General features: G+C 38.0%; 1 protein-coding gene across 3 annotated transcripts; it reads right to left on the bottom strand.

Annotated features, from left to right (window-relative positions):
• Nucleotides 1–195: 195 nt before the first annotated feature.
• LOC140859753 (sucrose nonfermenting 4-like protein) lies at nt 196–15,687 on the bottom strand. Of its 3 annotated transcripts, none has more exons than XM_073262246.1 (7): nt 15,274–15,687; nt 15,068–15,155; nt 12,698–12,880; nt 12,415–12,549; nt 12,283–12,342; nt 10,027–10,116; nt 196–481 (listed from the first exon to the last, which is right to left on the bottom strand). In XM_073262246.1, the coding sequence occupies exons 1-7, from the start codon at nt 15,339–15,341 to the stop codon at nt 212–214; spliced, it is 894 nt and encodes a 297-aa protein (XP_073118347.1). In that variant the 5' UTR covers nt 15,342–15,687; the 3' UTR covers nt 196–211. The 3 variants fall into 3 exon arrangements, with proteins under 3 accessions (XP_073118347.1, XP_073118352.1, XP_073118354.1); XM_073262251.1 differs by lacking the exon at nt 196–481 and adding an exon at nt 7,717–7,794 and having other exon boundaries at nt 15,274–15,686; XM_073262253.1 differs by lacking the exon at nt 196–481 and adding an exon at nt 9,446–9,755 and having other exon boundaries at nt 15,274–15,686.
• Between the last annotated feature and the right edge of the window lie 1,080 nt (nt 15,688–16,767).

Raw genomic sequence — 16,767 nt, 5'->3', positions numbered from 1 at the left:
CTTTTAAAGTAAAATTTATTTAAAGAAAAATATTATAATGCATATATTAGTGTAAGTATTGGAAAACAAATGTCCAGTTGTTTACCTAGCTCTCCCATAATTATCTTTAAACAATCTTGTCTCTCTCCAAACTCTATTCTGCCAAATTTATTTGGAATGTAGATGGTCTCTTTTTTTTTTTTTTCCTAAAATGCATTTAGATAATCTTATGCTAGTAACACAAATGGAAGAAAATGATGCAGACATTTTCAAGAAATAATAATAAAAAAAAACAGACAGTACTACTCCCATGCCAGCACTCAAAAATCACAAGAAATCTAAAAGTTCTAGAAAAGCAGAACCCTACAGATATCAGAGGCCTTCTACGTAATATCGGAGGTCCAATAGACCTTCCATATATCTGGAGTTTCCCTTCTTTCCAAGCAGAAACTGTATGCATTTCAAGCTCTTCATTAGCTAGAACCCGAGCATTGCTCTGCAACTGCATATGAAACAAGGTTAAGCAGTAGAGAAATTATTAAGCATAATGGAGAATAGCATTGCGAGAGGAAAGTAAAAAACCAACAGAATGCTAGCTCGGGGGGGGAGGGGGGTGGGGGAGAGATTGCAAATCACAATGCATTATGAAATTACGACCGCAAATATTAGATTATAACTCAAATAAGCATTTCTCCAACTTATCGTGCAAGACACCTACGGAACCATAAGCATTGTTTTTAGGACCTTTAAACACTCCACAACCTATGAGCATAGACATATCAAGGTTCAAACCTCAGTTCAGTTTCAACTAACCAAATGAGCTCCAAGATCAGCAATTGCAGCATTTTCAGTAGTTTTATCTCTAGTTTAAGCTGTCTTGGTAAAAAATTATAAAAAAAAACATAAAATAACAAACAGAAATAGGAAAAATACTATCAAAAAGACTTAATAAGTTAACAATAATAAGTTAGGCATCATTTTTTAGTAAATCATGCTGTTTAGGACATTTGGATATATTGTTTTAATAGTTTGTACCGAAGAATCATATAACCTTCCAACATTAATAATAATTTTTTCAAAAAATCATGTTTGGATCAGAGTATAGCACACTTTCATGAAATGCAAAAAGAATAAACTAAAGAAAATGGTGTTGCACATTATTTCACTAAACATAAATAAGCTAATAGAGATGTTTATGAGATTGAGGCTCTAGTTAGCCAAATCTATTTCAAAGATTTGCATGTCCTCAAAATATCTTTAGAATCAGACAATGGTTCCAAAATTTCCCAAATCTAATTTATGTTTAATGTAGAAAATGCTTCAGGCATTTAAAAAAAATGAAGAAATTACAAAAGGTTAGCAACATATATGGCTGAACGCTTGACATCTCAAACCATCCGGTTCAATGCATATGACTTGAACTGATTGGTTACTGGGACAGGACAGCCATTTGGACGGTGTAGGCCTCAAACTGGCCTAAACTGACCTGAACCAAGTAGAACCGCTTGGTTCTACTCGTTTCAAGGTGGGGCCATATTTGGAGGGAGAGGCAGAGAAGGCTCTATGCCTTCTCACCTCCTCTTCATTTCTTTTTCAAGGACAAAGGAGGAGATCCTCCATGTTTTCGCCAGATTTGAGGCCAATTCCTGGTTCTTTAATTATATCCCCTCCCCTCTTTGCTTTCCCCTTTGTTTCCTTTTTCACGCCAAAATAGACAAAAAGGCAAAATGTGGGAGATCATACCAATTTTTTTTTTTGGATTGTTTCATAATATGCTTAGACCTGAGGTTATCCATGTAATGAAGATGAAATCATAATTTTTTGTTAATTGGATAATTTAAATTAAATATTTTTTGGATCAGAAATAATAATAAATAAAATAATGTTTATAATTTTCTGAGAAATGGTAGCATATGCGAGGGTATGTATACTATTTGCCATCTCGATTTAATAGTAATTTATTTAAATTTGAGCATGATTATGGCTACCTAAATTAAACCTAAATTCAAATAAATTACAAAAAAAAGTGATGATTAGTGCATAGCCATGGATTGGAAAAAAAAATATAGTACATTGATAGGATTTTACATTAATCTAGACTAAAATTAATTTTCTAGATCTCATATTAAATTTAATTTATTATTTTAAAATTAATTAAATTTTTTAAATTTTTAAAATTATAAAAAAACTATTACATATAGATAATATAGGGTTAATTTCCGAAGTAATGTGACCATTTTTGCATTACAATACAAGTTACCTAATTTTTAAATAATTTTAGATAATTATTAATTAAACCTAAAATATATTCCATATGTTCGCCAAACTTGCAGAATAGATCCAAGAAGGAATAAGAAGTACAAGAAGATTGGTATAGGTTGGGATCATGGTGTTATGATTTAGGCCAGTACCATTAGAGGTATAAGTGGTGCGATGTGAAGTGGAGGGGAAAGAGCGATGAGGTTGAAGCCGCATCTAACTAGTATTTACATTGATATGATTACTTATAAAAAAAAATATCCATGGCAAGTCCATCAAATGTTCAAAAAGCACTTTGTCAATCTCAGCAAGCAAACAAAAAAATGCTGAGAAATGAGCAGAGATCGAGAATTAGGTAGCTGAGCCACCTTCATAGCACTTGAGAGATCCGAAGGACTATAAAGCATCAAATCTAGATGATATGGAGGCTCATATTCAGCAGTCATACAGGATAGCCTGAATAATAGTGGCAGAGGGAGGAGGTTGCTAGGCACAGGCTCAATTTGGACCCCTCACAATATTGTCGGACAAAGAGATTATTAGATAAAATAGCAATCAAACAACTTCTATGTTTGGGACTTCACCAACAAGAAAGGAAAGAAGCAAAGAGATATACCAGCAGGGGATATTGTTCCTGACCTTGAATCAATACATGTTTCCTAGGGAGTTCAAAGCAACAAACTTTGACTCTATGCTTATTAGAGATAAGAAAAAGGACATGTGGAAGATATTGCTTCCCAATTTCATTTCAACCACATTCCTGCAAATGCCGCAAACAACATATATTGGTCTATTAATTGCTCCATCTAGAGAATTAGTCGGGTATAGTTCCTCATGGATAGGACATACAGGTAAGGCTACTTGATAACAATGAGCTAGAGAGTTGGATAGACTTCTACTAAAGCAAGTACAACACCTATGATGTAACCCAACATATGATGGTTGGATGGGGCCCAGTAAGCAAGCATCATTATCTCTTGACATGTTGTGATAAAAGATATTCTTTCATGAGTCAATTGACATTTTGGGCAGGGTGCACGATGCCAGTGCATTCTCAGCTTGATGGAACAAGTAATTGATCAGATAGAGGAGCAACATACCGTACAAATGGTTAAGAATAATGGATCACCATACAAGCCCTCCAAGAACTTTCTGATGATGAGGCCACACATCTTTTGGACTCCACATGCTGCCCATTGCAAATAGACCTCGATCATAGTTGTAGTATTGGAATCAGCACCCATGCCGATAGACTGACGATATGGTACAGTATTCATGCTGCTCTAGCATGAGCCGACAAGGGAGCAGGAGAGGGAGAAGAAGAGAGGAAGAGAGAGAGAGAGGGAGAGGGAGGGAGGGCTGCGGAGAGCCCCATTCCGGCACTGCAGAGGAGAGAGGGCTTTGAAAGCCCTTAGTCTGCTTCCTCCACCTCTTTCACTTCCCGCAGCACTCTTCCTCTCTCCCTTCCTCTCTCTTTTCCTCTATTTCCTTCTCCCTCTCTCCCTCCCTCACCGATTTCTTGATCTAAAGGCTGGAACCATGCCGATTAGCCTCCAATATGGCTCAATATGCCCTGAACTGGGTTGTTCAAGACAGTTCCACCAACCTAGCCTAGTATTGACAGCCATTCGCGAGATCCATAGGGTGAAATAGGTGGCAGAACAGCCGGGCCATCACAAAATTCATATTTAACCATACATGGGTTTTCTCTTTGATAAGGAACTACACTGGTGGTGAGATACTAAGGCCAGTATTCACCTACTTTGCTAAGCACTATACTGCATTCAAGCGAGACTGAAAAAAGGATAGGCCTGTGTTAGAGGTTCGTGAGTGCTAGGTAGCAGTAGATATGCCTACAATGGAACAAAAGGTAATCACATGAAGGACATAGTGACAAACCAGCAATTTTAGAGATAGGACGAGAGATTAATTAGGCAATTACACTGCTATATCAAATGCTTAGAGCCATGGCTAGCGAGAGGTAACTTAGGTGGGCTTTTTATATCATATGATGATAGCTAAGACAAGGCAAGCAAATCCAAGTGCAACCCTTAATAGTTGTTTATTGTTATCAAATAAAATCTAAATACAATCATTTGTTTATTAATTAAATTGATTACAAATGCCTTGGAAGCCTACTGCCTCAACCCAAGGTTCCAATATGGTGTCCAAGAATGGGCATGGACAAGAACCTGTTGACTACCCTATAACATGTCATTTATAAAATGTCACTTAGGTTTGGGCTAAATAGTTTGGGTCATAAACAAGTCGACCCGTTTAAATTGTTTAATAATCGAGTTGGGTTTAAGTTCTAGCTCCATGACCTATTTAACCTGTTTAATAATTGTATCAAGTCAGATTGGGTCAAGTTTAATCCAAGTGCAATCCTCAACACTTATTTCTTCGTATCAAATAAAATCTAAATACAATCATTTGTTTATTAATTAAATCGATTAGAAAATGCCTTGGTAGCCTACTACCTCAACCCAGAGTTCCAATATAGTGTCCAAGCATGTGCATGGACGAGAACCTACTGACTGCCCTATGCCATATCATTAATAAAATGTCACTTAGGTTTGCTAAACAAGTTCAGGTCATAAACAAGTTGACCCGTTTGAATTGTTTAATAATTGGGTCAGGTTTATGTTCCAACCCCATGAGCTATTTAACCAGTTTAATAATTGGATGGAGTCAGCTTGGGTCAGGTTAAGTAGGTTAAATGAGTTACCCATTCATCAAACATGTTCATAAGTCAGCAGGTTAACAGGTCATGTAGGTTATATAGGTTAAGTAGGTAACTTGTTTATTAAACAAGTTGAAAAGTCAACAGCTTAACAAGTCATAAGGTTATACAGATCAGCAGGTTATATAGGTTAATAGGTTAAGCAAGCTATCTGTTTATTAAGGGTGCTTTGGTTAGCCATTAAAAAAGTATTTTTTTTTCTTTTTGATTTTTAAAAAGCAAAAATCAAAAAGCAATGTTTGGTAACATCATGAAAAGCAAAAGCAAAAATCAAAATAATCAAAATACTTGCTTTATATGCAAAGCAAAATTTTTTTGCTTTCCAAAATTTATTTTTTTGCTTTTTTTGCTTCCGCACATCTAAAACCCAAACTAAAAAGTAAAGAGCCCGAATCTTTCTCCCTCATCGAGCTCTTCACCTCCCCACCCCCTTCTCCCTCCCTTCTGAATTCTTCTCCCTTATCAAGCTCTTCACCTGCCGTCCCCAAATGTTGCTTTTTGCTTTATAGCAATGTAGTTACCAAACATACTTTTTACTTTTTTGCTTTTACTCAATAGCAAAAATCAAAAAAAATAAAAAGTACTTTTTAAAAATCAAAAATCAAAAAGTGTAACCAAACGCACCCTAAATAAGTTAAATGGGTTGCCTATCTACTAAACAAGGCATGCGTATGTTTCAAGTCCAGCCTGTTTAATAAACAAGTAGGTCCAAGTTTGGAATTTCTGACCCGACCTGCATCTAACCCAATCCGCATATGACCCAACCTAATTGCCATCCCTAGGTCTAGTTATTGCTGCCCAATGTTCTGAGGTAAGTTGATTTTAATGGAAGATAGGATCATCACCTTGTCAATTCAAGCAGACAATCAGCATCATATGTCATGTGTGTTTCATAGATTAAGGCTTTTAGGGAGGGCACCTACAACTTCAGTGAGAGGGAAGCCATGGGAAGCAAGGATAATATGAATCTAGGTATTTTTGAACACCAACTATAACTGATCTAATATTTTATGATAAACAATGTGTAACATGCAATTTAGTTGATTGCATTTGTAGTTGAATGATGGTTCCACTTTGGACTATCATCGAAAAACCTTAAAAAGTTAATGATTTAGATCCTCTTACAAATGATTGTCTCTAGCGGTTGTAAGGGGCAACTAGTCAACCTTCGGTCTCACAGCAAAGAGAGGAGTTGACTAACACAAAAACAATTGAATGACTTGGCATGTGTCTACTATACTCTAAGGCAGATTGAAGTGCATTCAAGAGGAAGTGGAACTGAAGTATGATGATCCACTTCACAATAATTTGTATATGATGAGGATCTGATGATTGGTTGGCTTGAGAGCTGGTAGCAGCAGCCAGAGCTCAATAAGCAAAATCACCTCCTCCATCAGCTAGTTTCATAGTAAGGAAGGCTAAGGTGGATGCAGAATAAATGGCAAAATGACACGTTGTGATCACAACCAGCTGAGCAACCACAAAGTTCAGCAGGGAGCCAATCATCATTATTAGATTCTATATTTGAGACATCCTTCTAGAGATTTAACAAGGAGATGCTAAGATGTCACCATGGTAACCGATCTAGTCAAGGAGGTAGGACCAGCCGGGGTGCTGGGGCTAGTTGAACCACCCAACAGAGCCTGAAAGGTAGGAACATCTAGGGAAAAAAAGGCAATTTCTCAGATTAGCAAGAAAAGGAGCGGAAAGAGAACAGTTGATCCATTGGATGGTGGATGAGAAGTTCACTACTATTTACCCTGTTTTTGAGACTAATGAACTGTTGAATGACCAGCTGACTAGATCATCTCACGATACAAGCAATAATGATAATGATATTAGAACAATGATGATAATGACAATTCGAGTGATGATGCATCTGATAGCCAGAGAGATAGCAGTGAACATGGCATAGGCACATACAACTCACAGTCCTATGGTCTTGGTCGATCACTGGTGCATCATAGTTCCCTCATGCCACACAAGACAAGACCATAGTGTACAACCTATAGTCCACAAGGATATGATCGTACATAGGAGATGATCCTCTCAAGGTGGTTTTCAGACATGGTGCTACTATTTGCAAATGATCTAACATGCGGATGTAGGATCCTTGGACATATCTGGATTCAAATCGTATACAAGATCCTCTTCCACACTAGCATATGACTCATATGGACATCCTACTTGAGATATCATTTTTGAGGGCCTGCTACCCTTCACAATCTCAACCAGATTATGAGTCAGATTTTGCTACCTCAATCTTCCCTCAAATAGGACGGTTATCCTAGGATTAGAGTTGGATCAGTATCGGGGTAGCCATCCAAGAGACTAAGATTATAGGATGTAAGGTAGGCACATTATTTGAGTTGGAGTCAAATCCCAAGCCTAGACCTTGAACCTAACCCCAATGTCTACAAGCAACAATCACCCAATAGGGAGATAGATGCTGCATGCTTTTTATATTTTAAATCAATTTGATATATGTACTTTGAATAATGAGCATCCATGCCTTCTCGATGTTAATAATATTATAATTGCATTATTAATAAATCATGCGGTCCAAAGAGAACAATATGACATGAAAAAGAATCAAAATAGCATTAAAATCGTAACTCAAACAATCATAATCATTAAAATAATTTCTCAAAACAAATAATAAAAAAGATATATAGGTACCAAACCAGCCTGCCACAACTACACCGATCACTAACCGGCACGGCATCCACTACCAGTTCGGTGGAGCTTGCTTAGTAAAAGAGAACATATATACCACGGATTTGGCTCCAGACATATCCGTTCCAACCCAAATCCTGGAACCACCATTACTTTCAGTCCTGCTAGACTGAATCTTTTCAATTTTGGTTTCATATTTCAGACAAAATATCAAATGATAATATATCTAAAAAGAATTCTTAGATGCTTTCATACGTCATAATTTCTAACTTAGGCATAATGCAAGTCTTTTAATTGGCAGTCAAGCAAAATGGACAATGATAAGAGTGGCAATAGCTTCAAATCTCTGGGCATGCAATTGGTGGCATTTTAGCTTAAGTGGAGAAAGTTTGCAGAATTATGTATAGTTGCATGCATGAGAGCCACATAAAATAGTGGCAAGACTGCAGTCACCTTTCTTTTATTAGAGCAAAAAATCATGGAATCACATAAGAACATGAAGCTTCCCATGAATATAACCAAGTCCACTAGTGGCTCACTGACCCAACATCAACATCTTAGCATTACTTCAAGACAAGTGGGGTCCATCAAACACTTCAAATTTTGATTACCAAAAAGTGGGATTTGCTACATAGCTAACAGCTTTTGTTCTTTCATTTTTATTAATTAAATTAATTCTTACATAACTCAGGTTGTCATAATGTCCTGAACCAATTTATAACAGCCATTGTTTCTTCCACCACTAAAATTGCAATAATCAAATTGTCAGATGTCTGGCTGTTCCTGGCCAGGTCCTCAAGCATTATGTATATCATGATCAGACCATCTCTATTAAAGTGTCCATCTTTAGCTATTCCAGTGAACACTTTAACTTTGTATATGTCAACTTGTTGCCAAGATTTAAATCAAAACCTGTTATGAATATTGCTGCCTTATAGTAATAGTGCAAAACATAGCCTATAATTTAATCTACAATTGGTTGAATCTGATCTGAAATCCAACCTAAAGAGAAAGGAGGGAGTAAAGACTTGATTAAGTCCAAGCCCCATGATCAAGTGAATTTACAAACTTAGGAATCTTAAATCAATGCATCGATACACAAAGAAACAGAGAGGAGGGAGGAAGAGGGAGAGAGAGGGGGGCGGGGGGGGGGTTAGGGAGGTTGAGGAATTGACAAACAAACTTATTCCTCTATCCCATATCAAACTGTAAAATTTCCAAGTTCTTTCTATGTTAGGACAGGACTCATCAGTGATGGCATCAAGGTCAGGAAACTCAGATGGATAGCCAGACACACACACACACACACACAGAGAGAGAAAGAGAGAGAGAGAGAGAGAAAGAGATGCTATAGTTCTCGGCCACAAAACCCAAGAGGACCTCCTAAAGAGTGCTTGCTCCTTAATGCCTTAGAAAAGGAACTTGGTTTTTTCCCCTCCATCCTTCTCCAATAACTAATCATCTTTTTCCTACTCTTTGTACTCTTCTCTAAGCAACCCACATCCTCCTCAATAAAAAAAAAAGAAGAAAAAAAAAAGAAAAGATGTCACATATTCCTCCTCGGGATTTGGTTGCATACCTCTCTCTCTCTCTCTCTCACTCTCAGACACATTGGAAGAACCCACCTACACAACTGAAACCTCCAAGAAAAAACTACTATATCGAGGTTTCTATGCCAAAAGCAAAAACAGTAAATGAAAAAAGGGGGAAAGATGAAAACATAATACTAAAAGCCAACTGAAAAGTTTTACTGCATCTTTCCTCCAAAAAAAGAAAAGAAGAAGATGATTATGGTGACAATATGTTTTAGAATAAGAATTGTTGATTAAGGTATATATGTTCTTTTGAAGATGTTTCAAGTATCATCAGATTTTCTATTGATAAGGGAAGTCTGAAAAAGATTCTTAACAGAGAGGGATGTTAAGGAGATATAAGTGAGCTTTTCCTTCCTGATAGTAGCAGGTGCAATTTTACAATAAAATTTTTGATTGCAGAATTTCGCTGCCCCAATCCTTGCTGCACAGCAAACCCAAAGGCTTATATGCCAGTCACAATCAAGTTACCTCATCTCTACTTCAATTGCCTTATCTTTTTCACCCTGCACTTGTAATTTGTAAACTGTAAACACACCAGAGCACACTAACTAACAGACTGAAAATTAGCAGATAGCTTACAAAATGCAAATGACTAGAACAAGTATTTTATATTCAACTAAAAGAATTGCAGGCTTGCTGTTCATTTAAAAGTGATCATTATATGAAATGGAAAAAATTCATTGCTAAATAAAATAAAGGAAATCCTTGTGTTTAAATTGATCAGTGTTTTAAGAACATATAAATCCAGACAAATCATCAAGGAGATAATAATACCTCTCTTAGAATCAGAATGAAGTCAGAAGCAGTTAACATCCCTGTCACATTCGCTCTGCAGTCATCCCAAAGAGGGACAACAGCCAGGCCCTGTAAAGATGTGGGAAATTCATAAGCCTAAAACTTCTCACTAGCAAATAAAGGAAAGATAGACTGTTAATTATGTGAACCTGATGCAAGGAGACCACAACAGATAAGAAGTAACAAATGCCAGTGGACCATGCAGTTTCCAAGAGAGAATTATTTTGTTAATTGCCATATTTACATCAGAGAAACTCAAGAACAATCTAACTATTAAGTTTAAGAAAATACCATCCTTGAAAACAAGAAGGATGGCATAACAGTTGATCATAAGTAGGACATTCTGAAAGTTCCTCATATCAGCTAACGCATATCCACTCAGAATTCGAAAATTATCATTGGATGCCTGAGCTAAGAGAAAACAGCTTGCAACAGGTAGGCAACCAATGGCAAGCATACAATGCAAAAGGATCTGGATGTTGCTGCTTTTACACGCAGGAAAAACTTTAAAAGAACAAGGACCATGGGGGTGGAGCAAGTCACATTTAACAGGTTTGCCCTAAATAAATAATATTATATCACTTGCATTGGCCCCTTGGTCTATAGTGATTTTCAGAACCGTCCCGAACCGGGTGGTTCAAGGCGTGCCGAATCAGACTAGCAGGGAACCGCGATGGTTCCGGCTTGGAAAGCGGCACACAACAGCACTAAGGGAGAGAGAGGGAAAGAGAGGAAGAAAGAGAGAGAGGAGGGGAGGAAAACACTAGATGACACTGCCGGAGGGCGGCGCTGGGCCATTGAGGCTATCGAAGGACTACGGAGGCGTCCACACTCGATGTCGCTCGATAGAGGCTTTAACCTCGAGAGAAAGGGATGCTACCTGACGGCGGGGATGGAGGCGGGAGGGATCTCCGGTGCTGCTGGGTGGCCGTCGTGGCCACCAGCTGACGAAAAACATGCAGGCAGAGCCGCGGCCGTGGAATAAGGACGACCGCCCTTGTGCCTCGCGTCGTGTTTTTTAAAAACTATGATGAATAGTGAAGTCGGCAGTGGATTTGTCGACTTCATTATTTTAGTTTTTTTTAAGAAAAAGCCAAAAAATAGTGAAGCCGGTAATGGATTTGCTGGCTTCACTATTTAAACATTTTCTAAAAAAAATCTAGAAACAGTGAAGCCAGCAATCTGTTGTCGGGCTTTTTTAAAAAAGCCCATGAAATCGGGACGATCGCCCCTGTTTCATGGCCGCAAAGTCGCAAGTAGCATTTATGCCGCCTGGCAGCCAACTGGAGGCCCTCTGGTGGCCTCTCCACCAGACCCCCCTCGATCCTTTTCTTTCTCTCCCCCCTCTCTCTCTTTTCTTTTCTCCCACGGATGACGCGGAGCCGCAGTGGCCGAGGGCCCACGCAGCCCTTCGGTGGCCACCAACGGCGTCTCCACTGCCTCAACCTACTTTCCTCCACTCCTCTCTCTTTCTCTTCCTCTCTTTTCCTCTCTTTCTCTCTTTTCCTCTTCCCCGGTTCGTCCCTTCCTTTGTCAGTTTTCCAGTCCGATCCAGTATGGGGTCGTACCGATTCTTGTCGCCAGCCGACCAGAACAATGTCCGATACCGATTTTGAAAACCTTAGTCTATACACTCCCTCCTTTTCTTTTTTAATCTGTTTTTTCCGATCAGCAACACCAATTCATGGCATCTTATCCTCTCCAAATCATCACTGTATGGTTTAGAGAAAAAGAAATAACAAACAAATCCTACATGGCCTCATCTAGGTTGCACGGCACAAGTAACGGAACCATAAGTCCAAGTGCAGAAACAAGGAAGCAAATCTCCCCCATGCATGTGGTTGCGAGAGAGAGAGAGAGAGAGAGAGAGAGAGGTTTGAATCATAGTCATTTATTGTCAGAGTGGTTGACACATAGGCAATAAATCAAAATATTTGATGTTTAAACATGACTCACATTGAAGAATGTACATTATCAATTCGAATGGCATGGATTTGGGCACTAAGGTATAACATCAGTGAAGAAAAATTATAATTGAACTCAAGATATTTACGGGAGTCAGACTAAAACCATCGAAGCAGGCACATAAAACCTCATAACCAAACCTTGTCAAATTATGCAGAACGGACCAAAATGGGAAGATTGTCAGCATTTCTTACAAACACCGTCAGAGACCATCCGATAATAAAATAAAATAATATAGCCAAGGCCTATAATTTGAATTGGCACACTTACTTGTTCATACATGATATGGAATGCTCGTTTCACAGGCAATTTAACATCCATGATGGAGATCTGCAAACTTACAATATCATAGTCAATTATATCAAGGCATAAACAATAATTAGAAAGGCTACATATTCATACCTTGCTTGAGGAGGGAATGATGTCATATATGGTTTGCGCTGATAAGAGTCTGGACACCCAATCACGGGAAACATGTACTACTGCATCTGAGGCATGAACTACAGGGTCTGGGGGCATGTGGGTTGGCGGTGATGCCTGGTTGACACGGAAGAAATTACATAATGATTGCAGTCACTAATAAACTAAAAAGAGCATGAATATTTCAATATACTGAAGTTCTTTGACAACTAGCAAAAAATAGGGCAGAGATTGTTAATAAGATGGGCAAAACATGGGAACATACTGTGTACAGAGAAATGCCATCGACCACTTCACTGTTTCTGGAAACATAAAGTTCATGGTGCAGTGCTGCATGTGAAATGCTGGGTTCTTCTACAAATATGACATTGTTCACCGTCCCATATTCATCAGTAAGACATGGTTGCTGTTCATCAAACCTCCATGTACCATCAACCAGAAAACGGTACTGACATCCACCAAAAGACCATATCAAAAATTGATAACCACAGAAATGTGAGGAAATTGATAATTATGCACATGTGGTCTATAAAAATAAGGCCAAACAATAATAATTTTCATATACCACCAACATTGTTTAACTCAGCTAGTTGGCACCCAACTCTACATATGAGAGGTTTCAGGTTTAATCTCAAGTGGTGGCAAATAACCATTTATTGCTCAAAAATGAAATAAAACAGTATAATTTTCATAAACTGAAAACCAATTTTTGTCTCAATTAGTTAGGAAGGAATTCACCAAACTGATTCCAACCAATCACAAAGTCTCGTAAAATATCAAAATTGCCTATGTTTTCCTCTAATTCTACTTTCTACAGCTGCTACCTCCTCACCTATGGATAGTCAAATATGTTCCATGAATGTTTACATCGACTACTTAAACTGATTAATCTTTGATTGAAAGAGGATTTTGTGCGAGGACTTATTGAAGCAAACATGCAAGAATCAATGGGAGCGGTTAGGCTTCTCAGTGACTGGAACCCTACATATACCAGGTATGAGTATAACATTCTATGCATCCCCATAGACAATGCCAAAAAGTGGAAGAACAAGATTTACTCTATCATATCCCCATAATTTCTCTTATTGATATATTGCTTATAAGGCAAAATATAGTTTTCCAAGGAATATTATGCTCTGAACTTTGTCCTTAGTGAGAGGAGCCATGACATTGTGTTATTCTAAGATAAAGGTATACTCCGATCCTACTTACAGAAATCATTGACGTTGGTAGATTAACCCAGTCTAAATATGTCAAGGTCTAAAGACCCGGAAAGACCCAGAAGTAGTCTTTTTTCATAACCAGAATGTGTCCTCTCTGGACCATTGGACTCACGGAATGTGCTACATTGTTATCTATGTCATGGACGGTTCTTCATGTCTCGGAGAGAGCTTAAAGGAGCATTAGAGTCATTAGATCATTATGGAAGTTAAATCAGATGTGCCAACTTAATTATCCTTCCATAGTCCCCTCATCTTTCCTAGGCCTATATTTTAACCAATGCTTTTGAAAGGTTTGATGAGTCTACAAGTTTTTGTCCTTCAACCAACTTGTGGCTAGTGGCAAAGTCCTTACAGATGACTAAAAGAAGCTAGGTAGCTTCACCTTCTTAGACCTCATCGCATTTGTTCTCACAATGTGATGGTATCATTTTCATACCTGCCCTCTTATTGCATGACATTCAACAGGTCGTGGATCTCTTTTGGTTAATAATAGTGTTAGATGAGTGGTTCATTTCTCTAACGCTTTCTAACAAAGTATCTTATACCTTTTTTTTCTTTTTGATCTTTTGATAATCAGATACCCATAATGAAGAAGAAACTGTAGAAAAAGGATGATCAATGGAGTTCTATAAGATACACAGGATGGTACATTCATGGTTCATGGGAATTTAGGAACTCTTTGCATGTCAATTTTGATGATTCATATTGGAAAGAAGTATCATGCAAGCATGAATTTGACTGCGAATTGCAAACAGTTGTGGGCTGTGCTGGTTCCTCTCCTATGGGATTGCACTTGGGAGAGGTCCAATGTTCAAATCTTGGTGGTGGCACAAATACCTCTATCGCTCAAAAAGAAATTGACTGTGAATTCGAGCCCTCTGCTATCATTTTTTTAGCATATCAAACAAATTGCAATGCAGAAGTAAGGTTCTCTCCCGCCTATCATCCACCCATTTCCATATAATTTCCCTTAAAGCAGAAGTTGTCCTCTCCATCTGATCATTCCGAATATCAGATGATGAGATGCATGACCATAAAAATTCTGACAAGTTGTCATATCTGCATCCCTGACTTGCAATATAGCAAATTTTCCAAGCCCTCGGCCTGCACGAGAAGTCGTTCCTTTCTGCTTTTTGCGGATCGTCCACCCCAGTCACACTCTAGCTACTTAATTCTGCCATGAAAGTCTCTGCTCCCTTGGAACTCACATGAATATGAGAAGAAGTAGGGGTATCGCTTAGTTATCATTGACCAAATTCCGAAAAAGCTAAATCTTTCCAAAAAAAATCCATACCACTCCACAACAACAAAAAAAAAAAAAGAAAAAAGGGAAAGAAAGAAAGAAAGCAAAAGATGAATGCATAAGTACAATTAAAACATTGCTGCAAAGCTAAAACAATTCGTATCTCTACCTGGTAAGCCCCGGGTGGAAGATCAAAAAACGCCTGAAACTCCGTAAGTGATCCATCCATGAGCATCATTGGACGATGTTCGGCCCATCTACAAATATCATCATCAAAATTTCAGTTCTTAATATTCCAATGCCATCCAAGAGCAATAGTAGAATACGAAAAACGAACGGAGGGAAAATGAAAAGGAGAAGATATAAAAGAGGAACCTTAAGAAAGAGCCGCAAATGAAGACATGGTGCCCTCCGTAGGGCCAAGAAAGCCTCGTCAGAACCATCCCCCACCCCACCGGAGACACGGCCTCGCCGGCCACCAGATTCGACCCTCCAAGCTTCAGCTAATCACGGCCACGACCATCCGAAACCCCTTGCCAACCAGCGAAATGGACAAAAGGAAGAGAGAAAAGAGAAAAACCCTAACTAGTTGAAAATTTATAAAAATTACATCCCTTAAACCCTAAAGTTCTAGTTGACAGAGAGCGAAAAGGACAGAATTAGAAGAGATTCTCGAATAACAATCTCTTTTTAGAAGAAACCAATGGGCTTTGGGCAGTATAGAAGTCTCCGCCGAGGGAAAGAGGGATGTGGGCGGACGGAACGATCCCTGGTGAATCGCGCGGTAAAAGAAAACAATAAAATAAAAAAGAAACGGAATTGGAGGGGTTTATATATATATATATATATATATATATATATATATTTGTTGAAGCAGCTTTTACCGCGGCCCGCGGTGAAAAAATGCGGGGGAGTTTTAGGATTTAGGTTTACTAAAAGGGTTTAGAGTTAATTACTATTGTCAGCGATTAATTGGTAGATTACATGGCTGGGGATGAGTGGGGGTGGGGAACAGTAAAGGGAACATTTCTCTTGGATGAGTCTACTAAGAAAACGATTCCTCTGTCTCAACATGGTGATGGCATTATTGAAAGTAAGGCATTGCTAGGAATCTTGTGATTCCTCAATCTGAGATGGATTTGCTGCTACCATGAGTAGAAGATTTTTGTTACAACCTTAAGCTGGGTCTACTGAGTGGGGCATGCAGAAAGCATTTGGTTATGGAAACAAATACTGAATGGCACCTGTCAGAGTGACTCTGATATTTAAATTTGTAGCTTTTAGTTTTTTAATAAAGTTGGAAATAAAAGCATTTATAAAATTTTACTCAAGATCTTTTTTTTTCTCTACTTAAAAAGAATTGAATGAAAAAAAAAAAAAAAAAAAAATTGTCCTAAGATCTCTTTTATCGTTTTTAACACGATAACTTTCTGATGTCATGCCATGGACCAAGTTGCAATGTTTGGTTACATTAAAATTTACTCATTTTATTTGTTTTTTATTAGTTTCGAATAGAGAAACAATCATGAAAGGATTTTTCTTAAATTTTGACATTTATTTCTCATATTATCAAACAAAAGAGAAAAATTAAGCGTCAGATGTCATGCCAAACAAAATGAGTAGAGATATAGTAGGGTTTAGCTTTTGAAGAGTATGTTGATTGTTTGTTGATTACCAAAAAAAGATGGGGCTTAGAAATTTCTCGCCACCTTAACATGGATCATGATATCATTGAAAGTTAGGTATTACAAAAGATTGAGAAAGAGACTTAGAAAAGGAAGAATTTTTCAATCTAAGATGGATTTGATCCCTTGATAAGGGAAGAAGCTCTCTTATTATCTTAGCACAATAGCCTATATTGCTCTGGCA

This window comes from Elaeis guineensis, chromosome 1, assembly GCF_000442705.2.
Source record: "Elaeis guineensis isolate ETL-2024a chromosome 1, EG11, whole genome shotgun sequence".
In the NCBI taxonomy this organism is placed as follows: Eukaryota; Viridiplantae; Streptophyta; class Magnoliopsida; order Arecales; family Arecaceae; genus Elaeis; species Elaeis guineensis.
The sequence above is the reverse complement of the archived record's forward strand: the minus strand, read 5'-3'. Positions and strand labels throughout refer to the sequence as shown.

Coding starts and splice junctions, on each gene's coding strand:
- LOC140859753 (XM_073262246.1), bottom strand. CDS start 15,341: ATGGTTCTGACGAGGCTTTCTTGGCCCTACGGAGGGCACCATGTCTTC. Junction 12,343..12,414: donor TCATTCCCTCCTCAAGCAAG/GTATGAATATGT, acceptor GTAAGTTTGCAG/ATCTCCATCATGGATGTTAA. Junction 482..10,026: donor TCATTCTGATTCTAAGAGAG/GTATTATTATCT, acceptor TTTCATATGCAG/TTGCAGAGCAATGCTCGGGT.